The sequence below is a fragment of the Nesoenas mayeri genome, assembly GCF_963082525.1.
Source record: "Nesoenas mayeri genome assembly, chromosome: 4".
Classification (NCBI taxonomy): domain Eukaryota; kingdom Metazoa; phylum Chordata; class Aves; order Columbiformes; family Columbidae; genus Nesoenas; species Nesoenas mayeri.
Window position 1 is genome coordinate 77262702 of NC_137540.1, and position 27167 is coordinate 77289868.

General features: G+C 51.7%; 1 protein-coding gene across 1 annotated transcript in view; it reads right to left on the minus strand.

Annotated features, from left to right (window-relative positions):
* DYSF (dysferlin) overlaps positions 1 to 27167 on the minus strand; it is a gene marked incomplete at both ends in the record, with an annotated part of 93799 nt that overhangs the window by 12272 nt on the left and 54360 nt on the right. The window contains 11 exon segments of the mRNA XM_080343877.1: positions 381 to 480; positions 9421 to 9562; positions 12861 to 12956; positions 13225 to 13313; positions 16162 to 16301; positions 19891 to 20033; positions 20756 to 20926; positions 23059 to 23150; positions 24779 to 24934; positions 26253 to 26381; positions 27079 to 27167. The exon segment at positions 27079 to 27167 is cut by the window's right edge and continues 11 nt beyond it. Of these exon segments, the coding sequence (XP_080200003.1) occupies positions 381 to 480; positions 9421 to 9562; positions 12861 to 12956; positions 13225 to 13313; positions 16162 to 16301; positions 19891 to 20033; positions 20756 to 20926; positions 23059 to 23150; positions 24779 to 24934; positions 26253 to 26381; positions 27079 to 27167 (1347 nt within the window).

Sequence of the window (27167 nt, forward strand, 5' to 3'; positions counted from 1 at the left end):
GAAACACCCCAGGTAAGGCAAGGAAAGGGGACTGATCCTGCCTGGTGGTCACAGCTCAAATACGTGATGAATGAGCACGTTTTATCGCAGACTCAGCTGAGTCACGGAGAACTGGGGCCCCCTTGGGAGGTGGTGGCTCTGTTGGGATTGGATGATGCGCTCAGCATCGTGTCAGCCCAGGAACAGGCTGGGACTGGAAATCCACCCAACACAAACCACTTATCATCAGTCCTGGGCTCACAGTGCTGACACTGAATCCTGTTCAGTGGCTTAAACTGGTCTTGTTACGCTGTCTTCATCTCCTGAAAGGATTCAGTAACTTTTTCCTTCCCGTCTGCGTCAGCAGGAATGGAGCCAAAAAACCAGCTCTCTTGACTTACCCAAATAGTCATCGAAGGAGAACTTGTCGTTGTCCCAGATCTGGAAGATAAGCTGCGGTGGAATCTTGTTTTCTGTCTTGTCCAAGCTCCAGAAGTGCTCCTACAATCATGCCAGCAAAAACAAATGCATAAATAAACTAATAAACAAATGGCTTTATCGTAGAAGTGGGAAGATCCAGACCACTGTCACCTCCAAGCAGGGGAAGTCCTGTCAAGTATCGCTCATGGTGTGTCCTGCTCCAGTTGTCCAAGGCCAAAGCCATGGGAGGACACCACTGGTTTTGGGCAGCCCTTGGACCAGGATGCCCAGTGGGAAATCCAAGGTGCTTCTGGAACTTGAGTTGGTACCAATTTGTGTCTTTGTGTCTTAATTTGGTGGCAATATTTTAGCAAACAGGCACCAGGCACTGTGGAAGACTGTGCCAAAGGCTTTGCTGAAGTCAAGGTGACCACATCCACCGCTCTGCCATCATCCATCCACCTTGTTACATTCTCATAGAAGGCTATGAGGTTGGTCAAGGTTTGGAAGAGGAGGGCCCGGTGTGCACGGATGGCACGAGCACGGAGCTGCGTCCCGCGGGCGACGCCTCCTGCCGCGCTCCCGCGACACGGCGCATGATGAGCGGAACACATTTAATTAAATGCAGGAAACTTCGGCATTATTCATGACACATACGTAGCACCATAAATTCACAGCAGTGCCTACAAGACTCTGATTCATTATATCGCGCAATATTAAAAAAGAAAAGAATGTGTCACACTCCCTGAGAACATAAATATTCAAGCAGGGAGACTGTAGGCACTTAATTCCCACTGAAACTGGTTTCGCTTTAAGAGATCACCCTGGATGGTTATATTTCAATTTAGCTCCATTCCCCACCTCGCTTTGGAAAAACACGCCAGCATTTTTGCAATGGAGCATTTTATTTATGCATTTTAAATATTTTATAATCTAGAAAAATAAAGCGAAGTGAATGGAAACTTCCATCTCTCCCCCCCTGTTCTTTGCAATGTATTAAAATGGATGTTTATCCAAGGAGCGGGGGAACATGTTTTCCCACCTAATAAGTCAATTTAAATTAAAACTGCTAAAAAGGAAAAGAACTTAGGGCGATTCGTTCCTTTCCTATATATTAGTAGGATTGCAGAGGGTTGTTTGTCATCCAGAGGAGAAAAACCCCAGGAACCATGTACCCATGCCTACTAAAGAGGGTGGTCAGATGCCCTCACTATGGGTTGGGAAGGTTCAGCTGGGGTGTGTGAGATGGAGGAGGAACCATCTACCCTGGTGTGCACCACAGTGAGACACCACAGGCTCCTTCCATTGCCCGTTGTTGGGGCAATCCAGGCAGTTCCATCTATGCTCAGCCTGGGAGAACATGGAATGTCCTGCAGATGCCTCTTCCTCTCCAGTAATAACTTAATCCCTGCCCCAGAGTCTGATTTCACCACATTCATCAAACATCTCCACGCTCCAAGAGCATCACCACGCTGCTGCCTGAGCTGAAGTGTCTCTTCAAGCAAATGTTGGACCTTCTCTTCGCACCACCAACCCACCTGAGGTTCGACACGAGCAAACCCAGCACCCGAGCAGCCCCTCTGTAAGGGAGGTGAGGGCAGCTCTACCTGCTGGAAGACCCAACCTCATGAGTGTCCTGCTGGAGAAACAGAAGGAACCAGGAAAATGAATCATAGAATCACAGAATCATTCCGGTTGGAAGAGACCCTCAAGATCACCAAGTCCAGCCATAACCTAACTCTAGGATTAAACCATGTCCCCTAAGACCCTTGTCTATACACCTTTTAAACAAGCAAGCTGCTGTGGGACCCAAGTTACTGTGCAGGCTCTGAGCTGCTGCAGCAGCTCCTGTCCTCATGGTGGGCTCCTTCCCCACCTGCAGGGATGGCTGATGTCTCCTGGGACAGGAGAACCCCTTGGACCCAGGCCAGAGGCAGCGGGGGCTGCAGTGCCTTATGGTCACGTCCCACACAGTCAAACACAACTGGGTAAGTGTCCCCCAGGACAGACCATGCAAGTGCTGAAAAACGTGCAGGACTTCAGGTTTTCACCTTCCCTTTTTCCCATTGCAATGACCAAGGACTTGCCCACACTCAAAGGACATAAAGACCTCATCATGGCCTACAACTTCTCCAGGGGAGCAGGAGGGGCAGGGTGAGCTCTGCTCTGGGACAATGACAGAGCCCAGGGAATGGCAGCAGATGTGCCAGAGGGTCAGTGGGACATGGGGAAAAGGTTCTTCCCCAGAGGTGCTGGACACTGAACAGGCTCCCAGGGAGGTGTCACGGCCCAACCTGACAGTGTTCAACAAGAGACTGGACACCGTCCTCAGACACACGGGGTGACCTGTGGGGTTGTCATTGCAGGGACAGCAGTTGGACTCCATGACCCTGTGGGTCCTTCCAACCCAGAACATTCTATGACTCTATGAAAACAACGGGCAAGACGCACAGACTGAAACAAAAGAGGTTCCATCTGAACTTGAGGAGAAACTTGTTTGCTGGGAGGTGCCAGAGCCTGGCCCAGGCTGCCCAGAGCGGGTGTGGAGTCTCCTGCTCTGAGACATTCAAACCCACCTGGACCCACCTGTGTGATCTGCTCTGTGACCCTGCGTGATCTGCTCTGTGACCCTGCGTGATCTGCTCTGTGACCCTGCGTGAGCAGGTGGGCTGGGGATCTACAGAGGGACCTTCAACCCAAACCAGGCTGGGATGCTATGAAAACCCATCCCCTGGCCAAGTGGATTCTCGCTGCATCCCCCCGACTCCCCAGCACCACTTTACCCCCACCAGCAATACCCTGGCTTGCTGGGGACTCGCTACCTAACGATGGACCACTTGGGCAGGACTGGACCCTTCCCGGGTGGCAGCGCAGAGCTCGTACAACGCTGCCACGATCCGTGCAGCTTTGGCCTTTCTTGTGGAAAACCACTGTGAACGTGGTTTGGCCGGTGGCGCAGCGCTCCTCCTCAGAGCCCGCGGCGCTGAGGACACGGCACAGCGAAGCTGGATGGGCCGGGAAGGGGGAATTTGATGCTGAGCAAAGTTTATGGGTCCATTTCAAGGCAGTGTGAAACTGGCCTCCACAATTAAATCTAGCTACGAAAGTTCGCTGTAAAAACAACCCACGGCAAGAAATTTATTTCCTAGCCTTTTGCAAGACGTGGGAAGGAAGGGGGCTTGAATTATTGTTTGGGGGTTTGTTTTGCAGCATGGCGGGGATTGGGGAGGCTGGTGAATATTTTACGGTCGTGAATAATGCAGCAGGGGAGGCAGGAGAAAAAATAAGCTCATATCACTTGGAAAGTGTTGACAGGGCTGCATTTCTTCTGGGTTGCTTATGTGCTACGGAATACAAAGTAAGGAGCAACCCTGCTTTTCAGGGAGGCAGTGAAGCCCCAGCATGTTCATGGCCAAGCAAGCCCAACCTGTTCCAGCATGTGCATAGAACCAGAGAATAATTTTGCTTAGAAGAGACCCTCAGGATCATGGAATCACGGAATGGTTGGGCTTGGAAGGGACCTCTGGAGATCATCTAGTCCAACCCATATCAAATCCAACCATAACCCACCCTGTCCCTGCCCCATGTCCTGAGAACCTCATGTCCGTCTGTCCAGCCCTCCAGGGCTGGTGACTCCAGCACTGCCCTGGGCAGCCTGTTCCAATGCCCCACAGCCCTTTGGGGAGGAAATTGTTCCCACATCCAAGCTCAACCTCTACCTTCAACATCCAGCTACTGGCTCTCATTATACTTGCATTTATTGTTTAAGGAGTCCTCTGATGTCAAGCGGAATCTCAGGACCATCTAAGGAAACCATATGGGAAATATCCAGGGAATTCTTCCCAGAGTCCCAGCTTGTACCGACCATAATGACCATCGTATCTCCTTGTTTCAGTCCCTTTAAAACACATAACGTACAACTGCCTGGTCTAACTTTGCCTTCCTCTGAAAAAACACTGGACTTGGACCCCATTCAGAATGTTGCATTTTGGCTCAATGTGGAAGGAAAAGGAAGGTTTTTGCCTTTTGCTTCGCCTGCTGATGCCACCAAGAAAAACAGGGAAGGACATAAAAAAAGGACCAGAAACAGGAAAGGAAAAGGTCCAAAATTAAAAGGCAATAGCCTTTTTTTTTTTTTTTCAATCTTTCTAACACCAAAGAGGAATTTAAAATGTCAGTCTCATAAAATATTAACTGTTTTTAAGAAAAATCCATCCATGAAACTCCAAATTTCAAAGCAACACCAGCCAGAGCACAGAGATTTCTTGGTGCACCCTGGAGATTCAGCAACAAACGCAGCAGAGTGAGGGGGTGAAGCAGGAACTCGGCTGCAGAAAACTCCGCACTATTTATTTTTATAGAAAAATAAAGAATACAGAGGCCACCCGCTCAATTCCAGGGCAAAACAACAGCTGATTCCGAGCATCGCGCCATGAGGTGTCACTGTGCGACAGGAGCCTCCCCCGTGCAAAATCGATGGGGACAGGGATGTCCCCACACAGCCCACCACACCACCGGGTCCCTGCTGGTGACAATCTGCTGGGCATGGAGGGGTTCACCGCCTCGTCTGCCCCACGTCAAGAGGGGAAGGAGTTTATTCTGGGCTCAACTCAGCTGTAGGAACAAAACAAGCTGTGGGTCGTGGCCCCTTCTGCCCCACTTGCCCTCAAATGCCTTTGGACTTGTCTCTCTAGATGGGTTTAGGACCACAGATCTCTCTGTTTCTCGTATCGCTCCTGAAGAGCTCTCTCTGCTATGATTCTGGGATGCCGCCAGCTGATCAGTTATAGAAAAACTCTTCCAAACGTCAAGGTTGTTGTTACATTCCATGCCAGAGCCAGCAAACTCGGAGGCTTCAGCTGCACCTGATGGAAATTGTTTTCAATTATTTAAAGACACACGTGTGAGTTCCACTGATTTCTCACAGCCACGGGGGGTTTTCTGGGATTGAGAGGCAATGGATGAACCATCCCTGAGACATCCCAGGCCAGGCTGGACGGGGCTCTGAGCACCCTGAGCTGGTGAAGATGTCCCTGTCATGTCAGGGGGGCACTGGGGGAGCTGGGAAGGTCCCTTCAACCCAAACCATTCTATTATTCTATGACCACCTACTTCTATCCATGCATGAAGTGCATGGCCAGATTGCAGATGTCCAAAGACCTCCAACTCCAAGTCAGTGTGTGTTTGTGCCCAGGCAGGTTGTGACTAACCTACTTAAAATCTGGATAGGCCCCTTTTGTTGAAAAAATAGTGTAGGAGACATCAAATGAATGGAAGAACTCCTTGAAAAAGAGCCTCACCACAACCACCCCGACCTCTGCGCTGAATAAAGCAGACTGCTGTTTGCAGCTTATTCCACGGCGGTGGGATGGATCCTCTCCCAATGGCTCTCTTTGTCTTTGCAAAACAGAATCTTTTGTGTTCTGGCATCAATACTTCATTTTCTTGTTGATACCTGACACTGAGGGCTAGCAGCAGAGCAAGTGTGAAGGCAATGGCTGTGTTCCCTGGTCTGGTTTTGGCCAGTGACAGGCCATGACACAGATTTGGAACTGCCAGCAACGCTTCCATACTCATTATGTTCATCTCCCGGAATGTCTTTTATGCAACAACTTTTCAGATGATACATGAACAAACCAGCCAAGTCTTGGAAGCTCCAACCTAGTGGTTTACTTCCAGGTCCACTCAACTTGTATACTGAGATGCTCTTGAAATTCTACCCTGAATATTCATTTATGCAGATGACATTTGCTTAGACATCCAGTGTCAAGCATTTTCTGCCTCAGAGGACATCTAGAATTCAGGTTTGGCAGCTATATTCAGCTACCACTGGAACTGGCGCTTGAAGCTGAACATTTCAAAACCAACTTCATGCATTTTCTACCTCCCCAGCGCCTACCAGCCACGGGACCCCAGTGCCTCCCTGACCAGGTGCCCAGGGAAACGGGATCCACATTCAGCCCATCTTGGCATCGCCTCACGAGATTCGAGTTTTACCATGACCATCTGATAACATCGTCTGCAAGAGTCAAGACCTGCCAGGCTTAGAGCTGGGGATCTAAGGATTCAACCCTGCGAACGTCAGCTCTTCTCTCTGCTGGCTGGCAGCAGAGCATCGCGTTCATCCAGGACCTGGGGCTTGGACTAGATGACCTCTGAAGGTCCCTTCCAACCCAAACTAGTCTATGATTCTATGACCTAGACTTGCCTGGCCCTTCCCCTGCGTAAGTCAATACACAATTTCATGCAATGTGTATTGAACCTTTCACCCAAATGACTGTATAATTTGCAGTCAAAGAAACAAGAACAGAAGGAAATTCTGAATAACTGCTGAGAGGACAGTAAAGAAACATGTATCTATGTATACTCAGAAGAGCTGTCCCAACGATGGACTTCAGCTTCCATGGGGATTTTCTTGACGTTCAGAATGGGGTAAATTCCTTTCTCTGAAGGAGAAGCAAAATCTATATAACTACTGCAGCAAGAGAAGATCTGGATGGGAAAGGGCAGTTGTAGCCAGGTGGGGATTGGGCTCTTCTCCCAGGCATCAGCAATAGGACAAGGGGCCATGGGCTTCAACTCTGCCAGGGGACATTTAGGCTGGAGATTAGAAAGCAATTCTGTGCAGAGAGTGGTCAGGCATTGGAATGGCTGCCCAGGGAGGTGCTGGACTCACCGGCCCTGGAGGTTTTCAAACTGAGATTGGCCATGGCACTTAGTGCCCTGATCTAGTCAATGGGCTGGAGTTGGACCAAGGGTTGGACTGGATGATCTCTGAGGTCTTTTCCAACCCAGCTGATTCTGTGTGAAAACATTCTGAAATGGTTAACATGTTTAGAAGAGCAGGAATAAGAGTCTACACTTTCAATCTACAAGATGAATTGATGCTCAGAGGACTTACAGACTTTCCCTTGAGGTGCCCCATGGAAGACTGGAGCCTCCAAATCCCAAGCAATCCCACCTCCTTGAAGCTTTGGAGATAAAGTTCCCAAAACCTCCAGTGCTGTGGCAAGGATTAAAGAATGCTGGCTACCACCAGCCATCCCAAGGCTCCAGAGTCTGCTTCCTAGATTTTCCCAGGTTCACGGGCTCCAAGCTCCTCCCAGACCCGCACACCAGAACCAAACATCATGGAGACCCCTCCTGCGTGGCGGCATCCTTGTTGTTCTGGGAGAACATCTGCAGTGTGGGCGGGGGTGATCCATGGCTGCGGTGCACCCTGCGGTGCCAAAGGGAGCTCCAGCCTGCGGGGAGGCAAGAGGAGCGAACAAAGGAGAGCGAATGGAGATCTGCTTTCCCCGCCGCGGCGCTCACCCCGGGGCCGACACCAGCCCGGCTGGGTGCAGGTGGCTTTTAGCAGCTCCAGAATTTGCCATCTGACCGGTTTTGATTTAAATTCCACTTTCCATCGCCTGCGTTTAAAGTTCGGCGCATGGGCTTTTACAGCAGCAGTAATGAACCTGGAGTTCAAACAGCACATGGCGAGATCAAAAATTGCCAGAGCGGAATGTGTCCCGCAAATACAAAGCACGGCTTTTCATTCATTATTTTTTCCTTTACAGAGAGGTTTTACAAGCTGTTTATTTTCTGATACAGTGTTGGCAGACATGTGGTCGGAGGAGAATCAATATCAGCACAGTGGGATGTATTTTCTTAAACGGTTTATAGGGGGGTCTTTGCTTTTTCAAAGGGGGATAATTGAATGTAGTACACACTGTACTTTTGATTTGTTTAACATGAAGCGTGAAATGGGCACGGCTATGATTCTGTCAATCAGTTTAACTATCCGGCAATTCATTTGGAAGCTGGGCCTCCTCGTGGGGCTCGTCTGGCTTGCGGGATGGGGAATTGGCTCAGCATCTTCCCTGCCCAAGCGCCGGTTCCAGCCCAGGCTGCGCTGGGACCTTGCGCTGGGAAGGGGGTTCCGGGGGAGCTTTGTGGATGAAGAAGGTCCCACCACAACAAGGTGGCTTTGGGCACCTCGTATTCAATGAGCACCAAGGTCAAGTTCACCGTAGCAAGGGAGGGAGCGGGGATGAAGACTCGCGGTTGGGTGGCTGAAGGGGTTCGAGCTTTCAGGGAGGTGCCACAGGACAGGACCGAGTCTTGAAAGCCAGGATTGTCCCTGCTGTCCACACAGACACAACAATTCTCCTTGGCAGAAGATGTGCTGGGGAGGGTCAGTGGGACATGGGGAAAAGGTTCTTCCCCCAGAGGTGCTGGACACTGAACAGGTTCCTAGGGAGGTGTCACGGCCCCAACCTGACAGTGTTCAAGAAGAGACCGGACAATGTCCTCAGACACACGGGATGACCTGTGGGGTGTCCTGTGCAGGGACAGGAGCTGGACTCTGTGATCCTGACGGGTCCCATCCAAGTCTGGACATTCTATGATTCTACAGTTCCTTTTAATCTCCAGGTGATGAGCAGACATGTCAGCGCACAGATCTTCCTGTGCTGAAGCGTTCCCTGAGAGCCAGCCCAATTTCCACCAGCGTTACTCCATGTACACACCCCAACCTGTCCCTCTTTCCTTGTCTCCATGTAACTCCCAGTGCACACTGGATCATCACGTGGCACTAACTTAGCTAAGGAACACCAGACACAACAGCCGACCACAGACGTAGGAAGGTGGGGGGAAAAAATCACATCTCCCTTTAACTCCCCAACCAAGTACACAGCTCCCGTATCATAACAAAGACATTTTCACCCTGAATTCCAAACCAAAGCTTTCCTTCCTCTTTCTGCACCAATGGTACATTCTGACTCCGCAAAGGTTATGTTCCAAATGTGGAGGTTTTAAAAAACTATTTCCCCACATGTCCACAACTTCATGTTTCAAATAACACAACAGTCAGGCTGAGCCTTGCTTAGCTCCATTTGTGCTGCAGTTGTGTGGGTCTTAAATTGCGCAGCGCATTCATCTTGAGAGTCTCTCGCAACCAAAAATGATGCTATGAGTCTACGATTTCAGCCCAGAGTTACTACGAGAAGATAGAAACGTCTGCCCAGGGCCACTCACCTTCTTTGCAATGTAGCACATTTGCTCAGCAGGGAGATAGTCGAAGGGGAAGACGAATCTCCAGTTGAAGTTGCCCTCTCCTCCCATAGACCTGTAGTGCACATCTGTCTTCTGCTTGTTCTCCTCGTGGCCAACCAGCCAGCTGCAAAATGCAAACACGTTGCATGAGAAACAAGAAACGCATTAAGGATTTTGGAGTCATCACAGAGGCCTTGAGCAGGCATGAAAATGTCCCTCATTCTTGAGGCTGCTATCTGTAGGGGTCACCTGGGGGCTGTAGGAGATTTGAAAGGGAACACAATGGTCCCTGCAGTGTTGGGAGGTGAACCAGAGCTGGTGGCAGCAGCCTGAGAAGCTCAGCAATATCTCCTAAAGTAGATGTCCCCGCTTATGGTAGGGGTTGGACTAGATGAGGTTTGAAGATCCCTTCCAACCTAAACTATTCAATGATTCTCCCACTTCTGAGTTTTATGGATGTGTTAAAGACTCAGCAGAGCCTCAAGTTCTGGCTCTAAGTTCTCACCCATCCATAAGGACACACCAGCTCCTAACCTGCCCTGCTGGGAGCTCCTTCCTCTGTGCAGCCACCCCAACAACCTGCCCATGCAGGCAGCCCTGAAGCCACTCCTGTTGTGAGGCAACCATGCTAAAGGACCAAAAAGGGCTATTTTTTTCCCCTCTATTCTCTGTTGATTTCTCAAAGATTATTATTTCTTAGAATAATAGAACAGTTTGGGTTGGAAGAGACATTCAAAGATCCCCCAGTTCCCCCCCGCCATGACAGGGACATCTGCACCAGCTCAGGGTGCTCAGAGCCCCGTCCAGCCTGGCCTGGGATGTCTCAGGGATGGTTCATCCACCACCTCTCTGGCCAACCTGGGCCAGGCTCTCACCACCCTCAGGGACAACAATTCCTTCCTCATGTCCAGCCTGAATCTCCCTCCTTTAGTTTAAAACCATCACCCCTTGTCCTGTCATGAGATGCCGTTACTTGTCCCCAAATAACTTTAAAGCCCTAAGTGGCCAAGAAGCTCTTCCCCAGGAGAGCCCCGCTGGCCAGAGCCTGCGGTGGCCGGGGCGCTCCCAGCTGCTCCCCACACCACAGTTCCCTCCTGCTCTGAAAGGCTTTGCTGTGGTCACCCCACAGCCAGTCTGGGGGCAAACTGAGAACTTTCCATAACAACAACCTTTTCCAGCTGTGAGATTTGCAACGCTCGGGTTTCATTCTGCCCTCTTTCCCTGGCCACATTTTTCAGTCTTCAGCAAGCAACGAAACACAACAATAAAACACATCTATTTGTGTATTTAAAGCCCTCCTGGAGTAAAACCAGAAGATTCGGAGAGAATCTCTAACGAAAACAAGTATCTCTGATTGTTTTCCACTTAAATTGAAAATACTACTTTTTTTTGTCCAGCTATACAAACGATTCCCTCTTCTCCAGAGCGGAGAGCAGCACATGATCCACCCAAACGTGTTGTGGGACACAAGGGAGGTCTACTGGAGCTCATCCTCCAGTACACACCACACGCACGTGTGCTCCCGGGACAGCGAGCGCTCGGTGGCAGCGGGACTTGTGTGCCGAGGTTACGCTAATGCTGGAATTGTGGCTGGATTATTCATTTTGAGCTGATGGGACGCAAATGGCAGAGCCTGTGTGTTTATCCACATCCCCCGAAGCGTGGCGGGGGCCCCGGGGATGCGCTCTGAGCGCCCTCTGTTTGCAGGCAAACACAAGGACAAATAAATGGTTTGATTTGGATGCCTCTTTGGTGGTTTGTTTGGTGTTTTGTTTTGTTTCGTTCTTGTGGATTTGCTGAACCCTCTCCACTGCAGGGATAGGATGCCAGAAATCCAAAGCATTCAAGTCACAGAGCCCTAGAATTAAAAAGATAATGTAGGAATGGCATGGTGACCAAGCAAAGGCTCCTCCTGCCCCGTATCCTGATGGAGCGGGTCCATCAGCGCATCTCCAGGGAGGAGTATGGGACTGGAGCAAACACGTCCTGATGATAGGAACAATTCCTCCCCAGAAAGGGCTGTGGGGCATTGAACAGGCTGCCCAGGGCAGTGCTGGAGTCACCAGCCCTGGAGGGCTGGACAGACGGACATGAGGTTCTCAGGACACGGGGCAGGGACAGAGTTTGGTTAATGGTTGGACTTGGTGATCTTGAGGGGTTTTTCCAAGCAAAACGATTCTATGATGCTCACAATGCAGCCATTGAGGGGCAAGATGAGGAAGTCGAGCAAGATTTTTAACTCATTGACAGCACTGCGAGATTTCCTCGGTCATCGGGGATGCTAAAAGCCAGGAGAGCGATGTCAGCAAGCGCTGGATGCTCTGGCTCTCCTGGTGACACTGCACAAGCACCATAATTTCAGAGCCCCTGAGCTGGAGCCGATAACAACGCACTTGATGCGAATACCAGGTAAGCAGCGCGCATTCCGGATTTACAGGAGGAAAATTGGGATTGTAAAAAAGGGATTTACAGTCTGTTTCAAAATCCTACCTCTTCCTGTCCATAAATCCAAAGAACGCACGAAATAAGTAAGTCCCTTGGCTGGGATTGCACCATTATACAGAAGATAAAACATAAATGGAGTCAGGCAGAGAAGGGAATGTGCCAGAGGAGTTGCTGCTGGTTGCCACGTTTTTTTGTGTCCCAAGGAAAAAAGGGAATTCCAAAAAAAGCAGCTATGCAAACAAGCCAAGCCATGTCTATGGAACAAGCCCATGGCTGTCCCAGGAGGGCAGCTGGGGAGCAGCTGGCACTGGGAACCACAGAACAGTTTGGGTTGGGAGGGAACTTCAAAGGTCTTCTAGCCCAACCCCTGCCATGAGCAGGGACATCTCCAGTGCAGACATGTCCCTCTCTCCAATGGCTGAGCTGCTTCCCCATGCCTTATCTCTCTAAACACAAATATTGTCATGAAAGCATCTGAGAAGTGCAAAGAACTTGACATCAGGACTGGTGATGAGCCCAGCAGAGATGTGTCTGCCAAGAAGGTGGATCCATAGTTGGTGAGGTGTGAATGGCCCCTGCATCCCAAGGGATTTGGGTCTACCACAGCAATGTTCATTGAACCATAGAATCGTAGAATCCTTGAATCATTTTGGTTGGAAGAGACCATTAAGATCACGGAGTTCAACTGTTCCCCCACCCCAGCACTGCCCCATGTCCTGAGAACCTCATGTCCGTCTGTCCAGCCCTCTGGGGATGGTGACTCCAGCACTGCCCTGGGCAGCCTGTTCAATGCCCCACAGCCCTTTGGGGAAGAAATTGTTCCCACATCCAACCTCAACCTCCCCTGGCACAACTTGAGGCCGTTTCCTCTCATTCTATCCATTGCTACTCAGGATGTTGACACAAGGGCCATGTTAACTCCTTCGCTGCTGCTCTCGTGCCTTCAGGTATTGGCTCACAGAGGTGGGGTGGCTTACCCTTTGACGTAGATGTCACTCATCTTCTCCCCAGTGATGCTGAGGTCATCAAGGATGACGTCCTTGGTGTTCCAGATGATGCAGCGCAAGAAGAACCTGGATGACACCAGGAATAAAAGCAACGTGAGAGGGTGGAACTCTTGGTCCAGAGCCCACCCAGACAGCCTGGTTGTGCTACTCAGGTTTGCAGCTGAAGGAGCTAAGACATGAGCCATCTTTCCAGAAAATGAGCCCAAATAGTGATTTCTCAGCTGGGGAGTTGAATTCCTCCCCATCTGACAGCTCCAGCCCTCTCCTCTGCCCTTGCAAACAGAAGGTGCTGGAACCAGCACCGCCCCGAGTAAGAAATGAAGAAACAAGTCACCTCTTGGCTCTGCGTGGTGTGATGTTGAAAGGGGGGCCAGGCAGCCCCAGAGATTTCGGAAACAGGTCCACCCACATCTGTAGCTTTCCCTGCATGGAAAAAAGATAGACAGGTGAAGCCTAATGAGCCTCCTAAGTGGGTCATCTTCACGTCCTCAGCAAGCCCTGGCAGTGGAGAGAGGAAATATGAAGTGCTCCTGAGTTCTTCAGTTGAAAACGAAGGTTTCCTTAAGGAAAGGTGTCACCAAGTATTATATTAAAATTATTTTAGTGATAGCTGGGTATATGTTAATAGCCTGTGATGGGTAAGAGCTTGGTCTGGGTAAGCTGAAGGTGCACCCTGGCTTTACCCTCCATAGGGACAGACTAAAGACGAGGTCTATGGGGGGTGTTGGAGAAGCAAGCTGCTCACTTGTTCTCCACGCTGTCACCAGTTGTCACCAGTTACGGGTTTCTGACCATGGGAGTGGAAGACGGGATGAGGAGAGGAGAATCTAAGAGGGGAATCTAATCTCTGACAAACCCCTTCCAGGTAGAGAGCAGCAGAAATGCAGCTGAAGTCTCAAGGGGGTGGTTTTTAGGTGGTCTCTTTTATTGCAAAACACCAATAGGTGCCAATAAAACATTTTACTGTGCAGCCTCAGGGGCTGAAAGGAAAAAAAAGCCGCCCTTTGACAATCAGCCCATCGCTGAGGGCTCTGTGGTTTCTTGCTTTTAGGCAAGAAAAATCTTCCATTTCAGCAGAAAAATGTAAAAGCCCAACCCGACTTAGAGCTCACTACGAACAGCCCTGTTGAGCCAGCCTGTGCTGTGGCTTCGCAGGGGGTCAGCACCGGGATTTTGGGAACTGCAACACGTACTGAATCATGCGGCATCACCCCAGACCCAGCATCACCCCATGGATGCTCTGGGTTGGATGTGGGAACAATTTCTTCCCCAAAGGGCTGTGGGGCATTGAATAGGCTGCCCAGGGCAGTGCTGGAGTCACCAGCCCTGGAGGGCTGGACAGACGGACATGAGGTTCTCAGGACATGGGGCAGGGACAGGGATGGGTTATGGTTGGGCTTGGTCATCTTGAGGGGCTTTTCCAACCAAAATGATTCTATGGTTCTATGATAGGACATGGCCTGGTCTAGTGGACAGAAGAGGGTGAGGATCTGGGCCCTGTCTCCAGCATTATAGTAGTTATAGATGCCCCATCCCTGGAGACATCCCAGGCCAGGCTGGACAGGGCTCTGAGCACCCTGAGCTGGTGCAGATGTCCCTGTGATGGCAGGGGGCACTGGGGACTGGGAAGGTCCCTTCAGCCCAAAGCATTCTCTGATTCTCTGCAGGAAGCACCCTTGCTGGTCTCCACGGCTGGTCCAACAAGATCATGACACCTCTAAGAACAGCCCTGGCCCAGTTGTCAACCGACAGCAGCCACCTCCTGCCTCTAATCATCAATTTCATCGGGTGAATTAACAGGCAAAGGTGTTCAAGAGGCTATCAGTGAATTTATGAATATTCTGCCAGAGCGCTGAGCTGGTTAAAAACAAAGTGCATAGGGAAACGGTGCCGCTCGGTGCCCGCGCACGTTCACACCAGCTCTGTTCAAAGCACCCTTGCAATGCAACTGCAACGTGTATGACAGACGATAATTAATCATTTTGTTCTCTGGGAAGTAGCATTTTTTTGATCCAAATGCATAAACTACATGTGTATGTTAATCAAAGAAAAGGACGCAGGCTAAATCCAGATACCCAGATTTCTTTTGGACAGAAGCCCGTTCAGCTTTCGTTCGGCTGAAACTCACGCAGCGTGCAGCAGCACCGGCACTGCGCTCCCCTGGGGGTGCGTGCTGCACCAATCCTGCTGCTGCACCCCCAGGGAGCCCGCGGTGCCCCAGCAGGGCACTAGGACCATGCTTGAGGGGCTGCACATCAGGAACAGCTTGGGAGAGGAAGAGGAGAGGAAGAGGAGAGGAAGAGGAGAGGAAGAGGAGAGGAAGAGGAGAGGAAGAGGAGAGGAAGAGAAGAGGAAGAGAAGAGGAAGAGAAGAGGAAGAGGAGAGGAAGAGGAGAGGAGAAAGGGAAGAAGAGAGGAGAAAGGGAAAAGAAGAGGGGAAAGGGAAAAGAAGAGGGGAAAGGGAAAAGAAGAGGGGAAAGGGAAAAGAAGAGGGGAAAGGGAAAAGAAGAGGGGAAAGGGAAAAGAAGAGGGGAAAGGGAAAAGAAGAGGGGAAAGGGAAAAGAAGAGGGGAAAGGGAAAAGAAGAGGGGAAAGGGAAAAGAAGAGGGGAAAGGGAGAGGGGAGATGAAGAGGGAGAGGGAAAGGCAAAGGGGAGAAAAGGAAAGGAAAGAGGGGAAAGGGGGGAAAGGGGGGAAGGGGGGAAAGGGGGGAAAGGGGGGGAAGGGGGGGAAGGGGGGGAAGGGGGGAAAGGGGGGAAAGGGGGGAAAGGGGGGGAAGGGGGGAAAGGGGGGGAAGGGGGGAAAGGGGGGGAAGGGGGGGAAGGGGGGGAAGGGGGGGAAGGGGGGAAAGGGGGGGAAGGGGGGGAAGGGGGGGAAGGGGGGGAAGGGGAAGAAAGAAAAGAAGAAGAGAAAAGAAAAGAAGAAGAGAACAAAAGAAAAACATAAAAATAACATAAAGCAGAATAAAATCATTAAAAATAAAATAAAAAAATAAAATAAAATAAAATAAAATAAAATAAAATAAAATATAAAAAATGTGAGCAAATGCTGATGCAAATGACCACAGGAGGATGGAATCGATCTCCCCAAGCACCCTGAGCCGGTCCCCTGGCTGAGCTCCAGCCTGGGCTCAGCTCTGCCCCATAAGCCGCGTCCCGTCCCCGGCACAGCCCGTCTGGCGGGACAGGCGTCCCCAGCACAGCTCCGTGGGGATCCAGCTGCCCACGGACAGGAGCAGCTGTTGTCCTTGTCCCGGCCGTGTCCCAGCACCCACCTGCTCGATGTCCGGCTGCAGAGGGCTGTACAGGGCTCTGGTCTCCACGTGCTCGGGCACCAGCCCCTGCTTGCGCAGGGCGGCCAGGGCGAGCCGCTCCTCCACCGGCCCCAGGTGCGGGTTCAGGGCTTTGCCATCCTCTGCCACAGAGCAAAGAGCAGCGTCACTCCATGGCGTGGCCAGCGAATCTGACCACCCCCAGCAGCACGCACCAGCCCCTGGGCAGACGCGGTTCTCAGGGACACGGGTTAGTGCAAGAGTTAGGTTATGGTTGGACTCCATGATGCTGAGGGTCTCTTCCAACCAAAATGATTCTACGACCTCGTCAGGTCACATAGATTCATGTACATCCAGGTCCTCAAGTGCTCAGCAGCCTGATCTTCTCTTACAGCAGGAGCAACTTTGCTTCCCCAGTTCCCATCTTGTGCTTCATCTACTCGAGGGGTGTGGGCAGGGATCAGATGATCGGAATGATCCGATCTGCTGGGAGGACAGGCTGAGAGAGCCAGGGACTCTGGGGAGACCTCACTGTGGCCTTTCTGGACTCAAAAGGGGCCAGTAAGAGAGATGGGGATGGACTTTTGAGCAGGGTCTGTTGTGACAGGACAAGGGGTGATGGTTTTAAACTAAAGGAGGGAGGTTCAGGCTGGACATGGGGAAGAAATTGTTGCCCTGAGGGTGGTGAGAGCCTGGCCCAGGTTGGCCAGAGAGGTGGTGGATGAACCATCCCTGAGACATCCCAGGCCAGGCTGGACGGGGCTCTGAGCACCCTGAGCTGGTGAAGATGTCCCTGTCACGGCAGGGGGGAACTGGGGAGCTGGGAAGGTCCCTCCAACCCAAACTGTTCTATGATTTGCAAATCCACCAACATCACAAACCCTCTCGGGCCTGGGGAAACCTGTTTCCCGTGGGACATGTGGGCAAACCATCGCACAATGGGGCAGGGACCTGCGGGGACTCCTGCGCAAATCCCCTCCCAAATCACAGCAAGTGAAACACTGCAAGGACCAAGCTGAAGCACATGGAGGGTGTTGGTCTCTTCTCTCAAGTAGCAAGTGATAGGATGAGAAGAAATATCCTCAAGTTGCTCCAAGGAAGGTTCAGATTGGTTCTTAGGGAAAAATTATTAATGGAAAGGGTTGTGAAACGAAGGAACAGGCTGCCCAGGGCAGTGGCAGAGTCACCATCCCTGAAGGGGTGTAAAAGACGTGGAGATGAGTTTCTTAGGGTCATGGGTTAGTGCTAGATTGAGGTTATGGTTGGACTCAATGAACTTAAGGGTCTCTTCCAACCAAAATGATTCTCTGATTCTATGCATCTGTGAACCTGCTCCACACTAGATCCTAATCCCTCTGCAGGCAGGTCAGACAAGACCTACTAATAATGGACATTTTTTGACTTCTCCAGCACTCAGGCTGCCCTGATCCACCCAGGACGGGCAGCGTGGGCTCGGCCAAGCCTTCTCCTGCCTCCCATCCCACATGGCGCGCTGGGGCTGGTGTGGGACATCACCCCGAGACGCCGCCTTCCAGCATTCCGAGGCCACGCACCTCCAAGGACTTTGAAATGAAACGCGCTCCATAAATATTATTACAGCTCTGCAACTTTCAGGTGATATATCCCAGCTCCTTTCTTGGCAAGATCTTGAAGTGGTTAACTTCAGACATATGGGCTATTACCCAAGCAGTGGAAACCTGGCGTGTGCGTGCCTGTGTGTGTGTATGAACAGGAAAAAGAAAAAGCCCCTCTCAGAAAACAACAAATGTGGGGGTTATGGAATAATGGTCCGGGTGCAGCGCTTGTAAAACCCATGCTCTCGTGTTTAATAGCTTCACTTTATCCCGCCAGGTTCAGATCTGACATTGCTCTGCGAACACAGCTGGTTTCCAGATCTCCTTGAGGTCAAGCATCAGACTTTGTTCTGGTTTTTTGAACTGCTTGCCATTAAAGCAGAGGAAGGTGAAAGGCAGGGGCTGCGAGAGGGGGGAAGACCCCGCTCGGTCTGACACCTTTCCAGCCCTTCGCTGAAAATGTTTCATATAACGAGAGGCTGCAAAGGAGCCGCTGCTTCCCCACTCCTCCTCCTGAGGGGAGAACCATGATTTTGTGCTTTCATTCCCAAAACAGGGACAGAATCAGCCCTGGGTTGGGGATCGGTCTCTGCTCCCCAGGAACAAGCGCCAGGAGCAGAGGAAACGGCCTCAAGTTGCCCAGGGGAGGTTGAGGTTGGATGTGGGAACAATTTCTTCCCCAAAGGGCTGTGGGGCATTGAACAGGCTGCCCAGGGCAGTGCTGGAGTCACCATCCCTGGAGGGCTGGACAGACGGACATGAGGTTCTCAGGACACGGGGCAGTGCTGGGGTGGGTTATGGTTGGACTTGATCTTAAAGGTCTTTCCTACTTACTTAAATAATTCTGTGGTTCTATGAGCTTGTGCCTCTGCAGGCTGTCTCCCCCATGGTGGCTCTGCAACACTGTGCTGGCCTTAGCAAAGTCACACTGCACCCCTGGGCCGTACAGGGGGTTCCACCCCCTCCCTGGGCCAAAACAGCCCTTCCATGCCTTAAAGCAGAGTTTTCTATAAAGGTAAACTTCTTCCTCCAAGAAGCTGGACAGGCACCAGGATAATGCAGATGTCAGTGCTGGTGGGGTTTTGTGCAAACAAGAAAATGCCTCCCTAGCACTCACTGATATTTGCTCCTTGCCAGTACAGGCTGATTTTGCGCCCCCAGGTAGAGCACGCAGCCCCAGGCGGGGGCTGTGCTGTGATATTGGGGGCACTGACTGTATGATATTGTCTCCCTCTAGTGACTCCAGCCCCAAAACGCAGAGACACCAACAGCACAACTGCACCTCCAGCCCCAGCAGCTGGGAAATCAGCCTGGAGCTTGGTGGACGCTGCTGCCCCCAGCCTGAGCGGGTTTGGGTTGCTGCAAGCGGCAAAGGGCACTGCTCAAGGTAATGTGGCGGGATTGCGGGTCTGGGTTCAGCCCTGGGGTCCGGTGCAGATCCAACCTGCAGATTTAGGGGCAGAGCCAAGCTTGGGAAAGGGGCAGAGCCAACCTGGGCAGCAAGGTGAGGAGCACGGGGAGGTGTCACCACCCAGTCCTGGTCTCCACAGCCATCCACCATCACAGAAGCACAGAAAGTCCTGAGCTGGAAGGGACCCATCAGGACCATGGAGTCCAACTGCTGTCCCTGCACAGGACACCCCACAGGTCACCTCATGTGTCTGAGGACGGTGTCCAGTCTCTTGTTGAACACTGTCAGGTTGGGCCGTGACACCTCCCTGGGAGCCTGTTCAGTGTCCAGCACCTCTGGGGAAGAACCTTTTCCCCATGTCCCACTGCCCCCCCTGGCACATCTGCTGCCGTTCCCTGGGCTGTGTCCCTGTCCCAGAGCAGAGCTCACCCTGCCCCTCCTGCTCCTGCTGAGGAACCTGCAGCCCATGAGCTCTGCCCTGTCTGCTCTGCTCCAGCTCAGCAAACCCAGGGACTGCAGCCGCTGCTCACACGGCTTCATCTCCAAACCTTCACCGACTCCACAGCCTCCTCTGGACACTCCAGTAGCTTTATCTCCTTTTCTCCTGTGTCCCCAGCTCTGCACACAGCGAATGCTCCAGGTGAGGCCGCCCCAGCGCAGAGCAGAACATTCATAACCTTCAACTCCATCCCTCACTCTGGACGAAGGAAAGCTATTTTCAACCCCAACGCAGCTGCAGTACCTTACCCAGCTCAGAGAGGATGTACTCTTGATCCCTGAAGGTGAGCCGGTCGGACTTGTAGACAGGAGCCTTGTAGCTGTGCTGCAGGGAGAAGAGGTGAAGCAGCTGGGAAGGACGGAGCTGGTCTCGCCACTGGTTGGGTCCAGAGCTGAAACCAGACAGGGGAAAACAGCAGCTTGAGACATGATCACAGAATAGTTCGGGTTGGAGGGACCTCCCCAGCTCCCCAGTGCCCCCTCTGCCATGACAGGGACATCTGCACCAGCTCAGGGTGCTCAGAGCCCCGTCCAGCCTGGCCTGGGGTGTCTCAGGGATGGTTCATCCACCACCTCTCTGGGTACCTGCCCAGGTTCTCACCACCCTCAGGGACAACAATTTCTTCCTCATGTTCCTTCATCCTCCAGCCTCAACAAGGGGCCACGGCAGCATTAACACAGAGAGGGCTGGTCTGGGGAAGGTGCAGCTCGCTCTGAGTCTGTGGTCACTGGTGAACGGGGCTGCGTGTCCCACAGCCCACCCAGCCCCAGCTTGAAGGGCCAAGGTTCCCTGATATCCCCCAGACCCAGCATGTCACCCCTCAGCTGGCCCTGTGCATGGTGTCCTCACCATGGTGTGCCCCAGCGGCACCAGGGGTGTCACAGGATCTCCCCAAGGAGGTTTTTGTTATTGGAAGCATTTCATGCCAGGGCTCAGGGAAGTTCCTCAAATGTGGGGCTTCCCTGTGTGAACCTGTCTCTCCAGACAGATGTCTGGTGAAGCACAGCACTGGTCAGGTCCCCCCGGGCCAGCAGACCCCTGGGCCATCACCCTGGTCCCCATGACCAGCTCCCCACAGCCCCAGCAGCTGCAGAGACCCACAGAGGTACCTACACGCAGTAGGTTTGGGGGAGGCCACAGCGTGCCCCGTATTTAGACAGGAACCGGTTCTCCAGGTCTATGACGGTCTCCCCAATCTTCTCATCCTTCGAGAGGAGGTCGTAGTCGTAGAGCGTGATCTTCAGGTCCTTCTCCAGGGGCAGCGTGCAGCTCAGCTCGAACATCCTGCGCAAAGGGAGATGAGGAACCCCCATGAGATGGAGGTTGATGCTGCTGAGTGACCCACGGAACACAGACCCACACCCTCCCACCCCACCAGAGCTGGGAGGGACAAGCACACATGCATTGGGTTTATTTTTGCCTGCTTATCTTATCCTCCAGTAAACTTTGCCTCTGCTTGATTTCACCATCTGCTAATTGGACATGTTGTTGGTCACAGCAACATCCAGGGAAATAGAGCAGCAGAGGAAAGTCAGGAATCATGATTGCCATGGGATTTGAAAGGGGGCAAAATAACAGCTTTAAAAAATATCTGCCCTTTGAGCCCAAAGAGCAAATGCCCAAAGCAGGAGCCAAGCCTGCTTGGGCCAAGCTTGAGACTGACCCCTCAAAGCCTCCTTGGCCTCTTCTCCTGGTTCTAAGTGATTTTTTTGTCGTTGTTTCCTCTGCCATCATTACACCACAGTCCACACAACAACATGGAATTGTCTTGCTTGGAAAAGACCCTCAAGATCACCAAGTCCAACCATTCCCCATCCTGTCCCTGCCCCATGTCCTGAGAACCTCATGTCCGTCTGTCCAGCCCTCCAGGGCTGGTGACTCCAGCACTGCCCTGGGCAGCCTGTTCCAATGCCCCACAGCCCTTTGGGGAAGAAATTGCTCCCCAGATCCAACCTAATCACATACTGCAAAGCAAGAGCAAACCTTCCTGTCCCTCTTCAAACAAAGGGTGGCAAGAGACAAAGCACCAAGGCTCCCCATCCTGCCAAAACACAACACCCTGCTCCACACTGAACGGGTGCTCGGGGATGCTGATGTGGAAGGTGGAACCGCTGGGTGAGCAGAGCGGTCAGGATCTGAGCCGGCACTCCCAGGAGCCCCTCCACCTGCTGCTAAAGGCAGGGAATGCTGGGCAGAAACACAATACTCATTCCCACCACCAGCACCCACCCCGCAGCAGCTTTTAAAGAGGGGAAGTGAGTAATTATGCCACCAATTAAGAGTGCAGGAGGAACTGGGGTCAGCAGAAAGTAATTAGCTGGAGCTGGCTGGCAGCCAGCCGCCCAGGGAAAGCTCGTGAAACGGGAGGTTTAACAGCCGCCAGCAGCCAGGACCTCGGGTTTACATCTTGCTTTAAAGACGGGGTGGGAGGCGCAGCGCACTGTCTAGACAGGCTCTGGCTGGGAGCCAGGCTTGGCCTTGGAGGCCGGGCTCAGCCAGGCTGAGCTCACCCGGGCCTGGCTGTGGGCTCTGACAGGGCAGGAGCTCCTGGCCCACCGGGCACCAGGGCTTCCTTGCAGAATCACAGAACAGTTTGGGTTGGAACGACCTTCCCAGCTCCCCCAGTGCCCCCCTGCCATGACAGGGACATCTGCACCAGCTCAGGGTGCTCAGAGCCCCGTCCAGCCTGGCCTGGGATGTCTCAGGGATGGTGAGCGGTTATTTACTGGATAGATCCTTGAATGAGTCCTTGTGTAAGCAGGCAAGTCCTTGCCTAGCTCAGGCAAGTGACTATTTCTTGTGGGTACCCTGCAGTCAGAGGGTCTGGGTTTGTTTCTTGTGAGTGTGTGCATGCACGCTGTGGATCCTCATTATTCTTATTTTGCTGCACCCCAATAATCTCCTCGACTGATAGCCAAACTTGTATTTTATGTTGTCGGAGTGCTGACTAATTGTATAAACCCTGTTTCTAGTCAGTTGATTTGCTGCACTTTTCCAGCTAGAATGAAGTCTGTTTTGGAACTTGTTGTCCGCCTAAGCTGACTTTGGGTGCCTACGTGACATCTCTGTCCATCCCAGTCCATGCTCCACAGCTCCAAAGCCCAGGGAGAGGATGAACGTGAGCCATGGTGGGTAGGATGGTGGTCAAGCCAAGGCCAGACTGACTTCAGCAAGGGTGGACATGAGGGGAGAACACGCCATGGGAAGCACAGATGGTTTGGGTTTGTGGGACCTTCCCAGACCCCCAGTGCCCCCCCTGCCATGACAGGGACATCTTCACCAGCCCAGGTTGTGCAAAGCCCCGTCCGGCCTGGCCTGGGATGTGGGTTGGAATGGGAAGGTCCGGCTGGCCCAGCCTTGTTCCCTCAATACCACATAAAAAAATCCCATGGACTCCAAACAGGATCCAAACTTACTTTCCAAAGACAGGCTCCAGCGTGCAGGCGATGTAATTTTCTTGGTCATTTATGGATTTCTTTCCCACCGAAATCTTCACGTAAGGATCGCACTAAAGAGAAGCCCAAAAGGAAACGCAAGACAGAGTCATTGCGCTGCAGTATTGACGGTGAGGGAATAAGTGCCTGCCCTTGGCCCAGGACATTCCGCCCCCCTTGGCAAACCCTCTTTTCAAGGGTAGGACTGTCTGACCATTAACTCCTTAAATCCATGGCAAGATCTCCCTGCACTGCGGTTCCTGAGGGCGACCAAAGGACCAGTTGTGGGACAGAGTCCAAACCCTTCGGAGGTGATGGGATGGAAAAGCAATAAAAGAGCATGAAGAAAACTACTTCTGGCTGCTCCATGAGCTGCCTTGCTCTGAAGTCCTCAGGATGTCCCTGTCCGCATCTGAGCCACCTATTTTGGGGTTCCATCAAGGTCAACAGTTCATCAGTTTGGGGACTAGTCAAAAATAGATCCACAACTGTACCAGACTAAACTGTCAAAGGAGAATTATTGTGTTTCAAAATAAGTGGCTCAAAAACTTTTATTGCCAAGATGCTGCAACAACTTTAAAAACAAATGGAAACATCTTTTAAAATGAAGCCGTATTGTGCATCTAAAAATTATATCAGATGGGGTTTTTTTACAAGTTTTTAAGCTTCTCTCTCACAGCTAAAACTGTTCTGGGAAACCAGCGTAAATTTGAGAAGTGATTAAATTGAGTGGAGTCAGCGTTTTTGCCATGGGGAGAAGACAAGAAAAACAGAAAACGCAAAAAAAAGCTTCAGCTAAAAGGTTTCACCCAGTTTGGGGCCAATACCAGAGATCTCATCAGTTTAGCTGCACATTAAAAAATAATAAATAAAATAAAATAAAAAAATAAAATAAAATAAAATAAAATAAAATAAAATAAAATAAAGTAAAATAAAGGACAAGGAAAAGCTGGGAAAGCTGCAGGCCAGGCTCCTCACCCCCTGCCCTGCGGGCGCAGGGATGGGCAGCAGGGCTCTGCTTGTCTGCCCTGGGCTGGGCTGAGCACCAGGACACATCACAGCCCAGAAGGCAAGACTGCGGTCAAACCTGCTTTGGTTCTGGTTTTCAGTGTTAATCTCCTATAGGAGGTTTCTAAGACATGTCAAACCTTCCTTCCAAGTCCGTTTTAAACCCTGGGAAGTTTAAAAAGCAGTTTTGTTTTCTTCATGTCAAAATATATCCCATACATTTTTTTGACTTTTACCCAATTTCCGGAGGAACAAAGACAGTTAAGAAGGACTTTTCCCTGGTTTTCTTTGTTTTGCAAGGTGAACCCAAATGAACACTTTCCTGTTGAACCAACACCATTTTCTTTTGTGCACTGCATTGTCCTCCAGCCTGGCGAAGCTGTGCAAAGAGCAGCCACGGCAAAGGCAGCGTTTCCTTTCCTTTGGCACCAAGGTGCAAAAAACCCCAGCAACTCATTTAGCTATTTTAACAAGCCCAACCGACAACCCCCCCGGATGGAGGAAGAGTTGGCTCTGGGACGCCCAGATGTTGCAATGGGGGCAGAAAGAAGGGATAGATGTTCTAATTTTTGCTGTCACCATTCTTTAATTTTAAGGCATAGACCCCAACTTTGATCAATTCGGGCTGATCTGTTGGTTGAGCCACCCCATGAGCCAACACTGAGGTCCACCAGAGCCTTCCCCAGTGCCGTACCTTCCCATTGGCGTCCTTGGGCTGGAGGCCGAAGGCTCGGACGATGTAGACCCTGACGAGACACTCCTGGGGTCCTCTGGCCGGCAGCTGGTGGAACTGCCGAGGCGGCACCGGGACTCGCGGGTCATCTGGGAGAGGGTAAATTTTGAAGGAACCCTGCGAAGGACAAACATGTTCAGCATGTTGGGTGACGCAGACGCATCTCGTGTGAGCAGGATTGCAACAGCCACCTTGGTGGTTGTGTAGAATTATTGAATCAGAATCACAGATGGTTTGGGTTGGAAGGACCTTCCAAGCTCATCCAGTCCAACTCTTGCCATGACAGGGACATCTTCAGCAGCTCAGGTTGCTCAGAGCCTCATCCAGCCTGGCCTGGGATGTCTCAGGGATGGTTCAGCCACCACCTCTCTGGGAACCTGCACCAGGCTCTCAGCACCCTCAGGGTGGTGATCACGGAATCTCAGAATCACTTTGGTTGGAAAAGCCCCTCAAGATCATCAAGTCCAACCATAACCCATCCCTGTCCCTGCCCCATGTCCTGAGAACCTCGTGTCCGTCTGTCCAGCCCTCCAGGGATGGTGACTCCAGCACTGCCCTGGGCAGCCTGTTCAATGCCCCACAGCCCTTTGGGGAAGAAATTGTTCCCACATCCAACCTCAACCTCCCCTGGCGCAACTTGAGGCCGTTTCATCCTGTCAGGCCCTTCACGGCCAGGAGACCAGCACCACGGTGACGAGTTGTCCGTATCGCTCATTTCTTGCCTGAACATCAATGCAAACTCTAAATCTGCACAGAACCACCCCTGCCTGTTTGCCCTTCTACTCCACCATCCTCTGAGCCTTCACACTATTGGAGATGTGAAGGAGCCTTGCTATAAACCAGCCCCCCCAAAAGGCTTAGGCTGAGACTTTGTCAGTAGGGTCAGTTTTAAAGGCTCCTGACTGAGGCAGCTGGTTTCTGACAGAGGGACAGGAGGAGAAGACAGAAAATGCCAAAATTTACAAGGGTTCTATTCACCAGAGCTGATTCCCTCCCAATGAAGTGGCAGGAGTCGGTCTCTGGGTGTCACTTGGGGAAGGACAGCGCTGAGAATGAGTAGGAATTATTAAATAAAGAAAAGGCAAAAAGCTTAGAAAAATTGAATCCCTCTCCTTGTAAACATGCTAAAGGTAGAAAAAGCAAGAGATGCATCGCTTACATCCAGCATTGGCTCCAGATGGGTTTTGCTGGAGGATGATCATAGAACAGAATCCCAGCACAGCCTAGGCTGGGTTTAAAGCATGCAGAGCACTCGCTACTGGGAACACAGGCAGGTGGCTCGGACTGGGCCCAGTGCTCTACTTTTATGGCCCATTTCTCACTGAATTCCTACCCAAAAGTAGTTAATCAGCATCATCCCACCCTACAGCAAGACCTTCCGCCCAGAGCATGTGTTCCCGGGTATGGGGAGAGGTGGGAAGAGAGACCGTCCCACCTTGAACTCCCCCACCACCGAGGGGTCGTCGCTCAGGTCCTGCGAGCGGCCGCGGTACAGCTTGAACGTGTGGCAGAAGTCGGAGAGATGCTCAAAGTCCTCCACGTTCTCCAGCTCCGTCTCGTAGACCTGGGGACAGACAGACAGGGGGACAAGGGCAGGGACTGCTCCTGGGCACTCCCCACCGACCTGGGCCAAGACTTGACCCACGCTCCTGGGTCTGGAGGAAACACCACCCACGGGGACAGGGTCCTGTCCCCTTGCTGCCCCCCCAACCCAGGACAGAGATGAAGATCAGGCCTTTGGCAACCCTGCAATAACTAACAGCACATCATGGAAGACCCAGACTAAGCCAAGGTCTTGCAGAGGGTTTTTCATCAACCTTCCTGCCGGGAGCGTTTTCCTTAAGACCAGTCTTAAGCCTGGTCTGCTCCATTTTAGTCCTGTTTGGGCTTCTGTATTAATTTTAGCCCTTCTTGTAACAGGGAGTCTAAACTCCCCATTCCATGAGCAACCTCTGGCTTTCCCCTCCGTTCCCAAACACTGCTCAGGGTGGTGGGTGCCGGCTCCTCTGCCACTTCAAAAAGTGACAATTCCTCGAAGGCTGCAAAGCGGGAAGTTACCACAAAGTACTTTGCAAAGAAAACCGAGTTTTTAAAATAGTTATTTTTTTAAAAGAAAAGTACCTGCTCTCTAGGGAAAATTATCCACATTTTCCCCCCCCATAGGAAAACAAACCCTAAATGCTAAAAAAAAATCAAAATGCATGGAAAAACATAATGGAGCTTGAGAGTCCAGTGAGGCAGAATTAGCCAAGGCCACTTACCTTCAGGGTGTCGAAGCCCTTCTCTAAATAGCAGCCACATTTTTCTCTCTCTCCCGTGGAAGCATAGAATTTGCTCCACCAGTCAATGA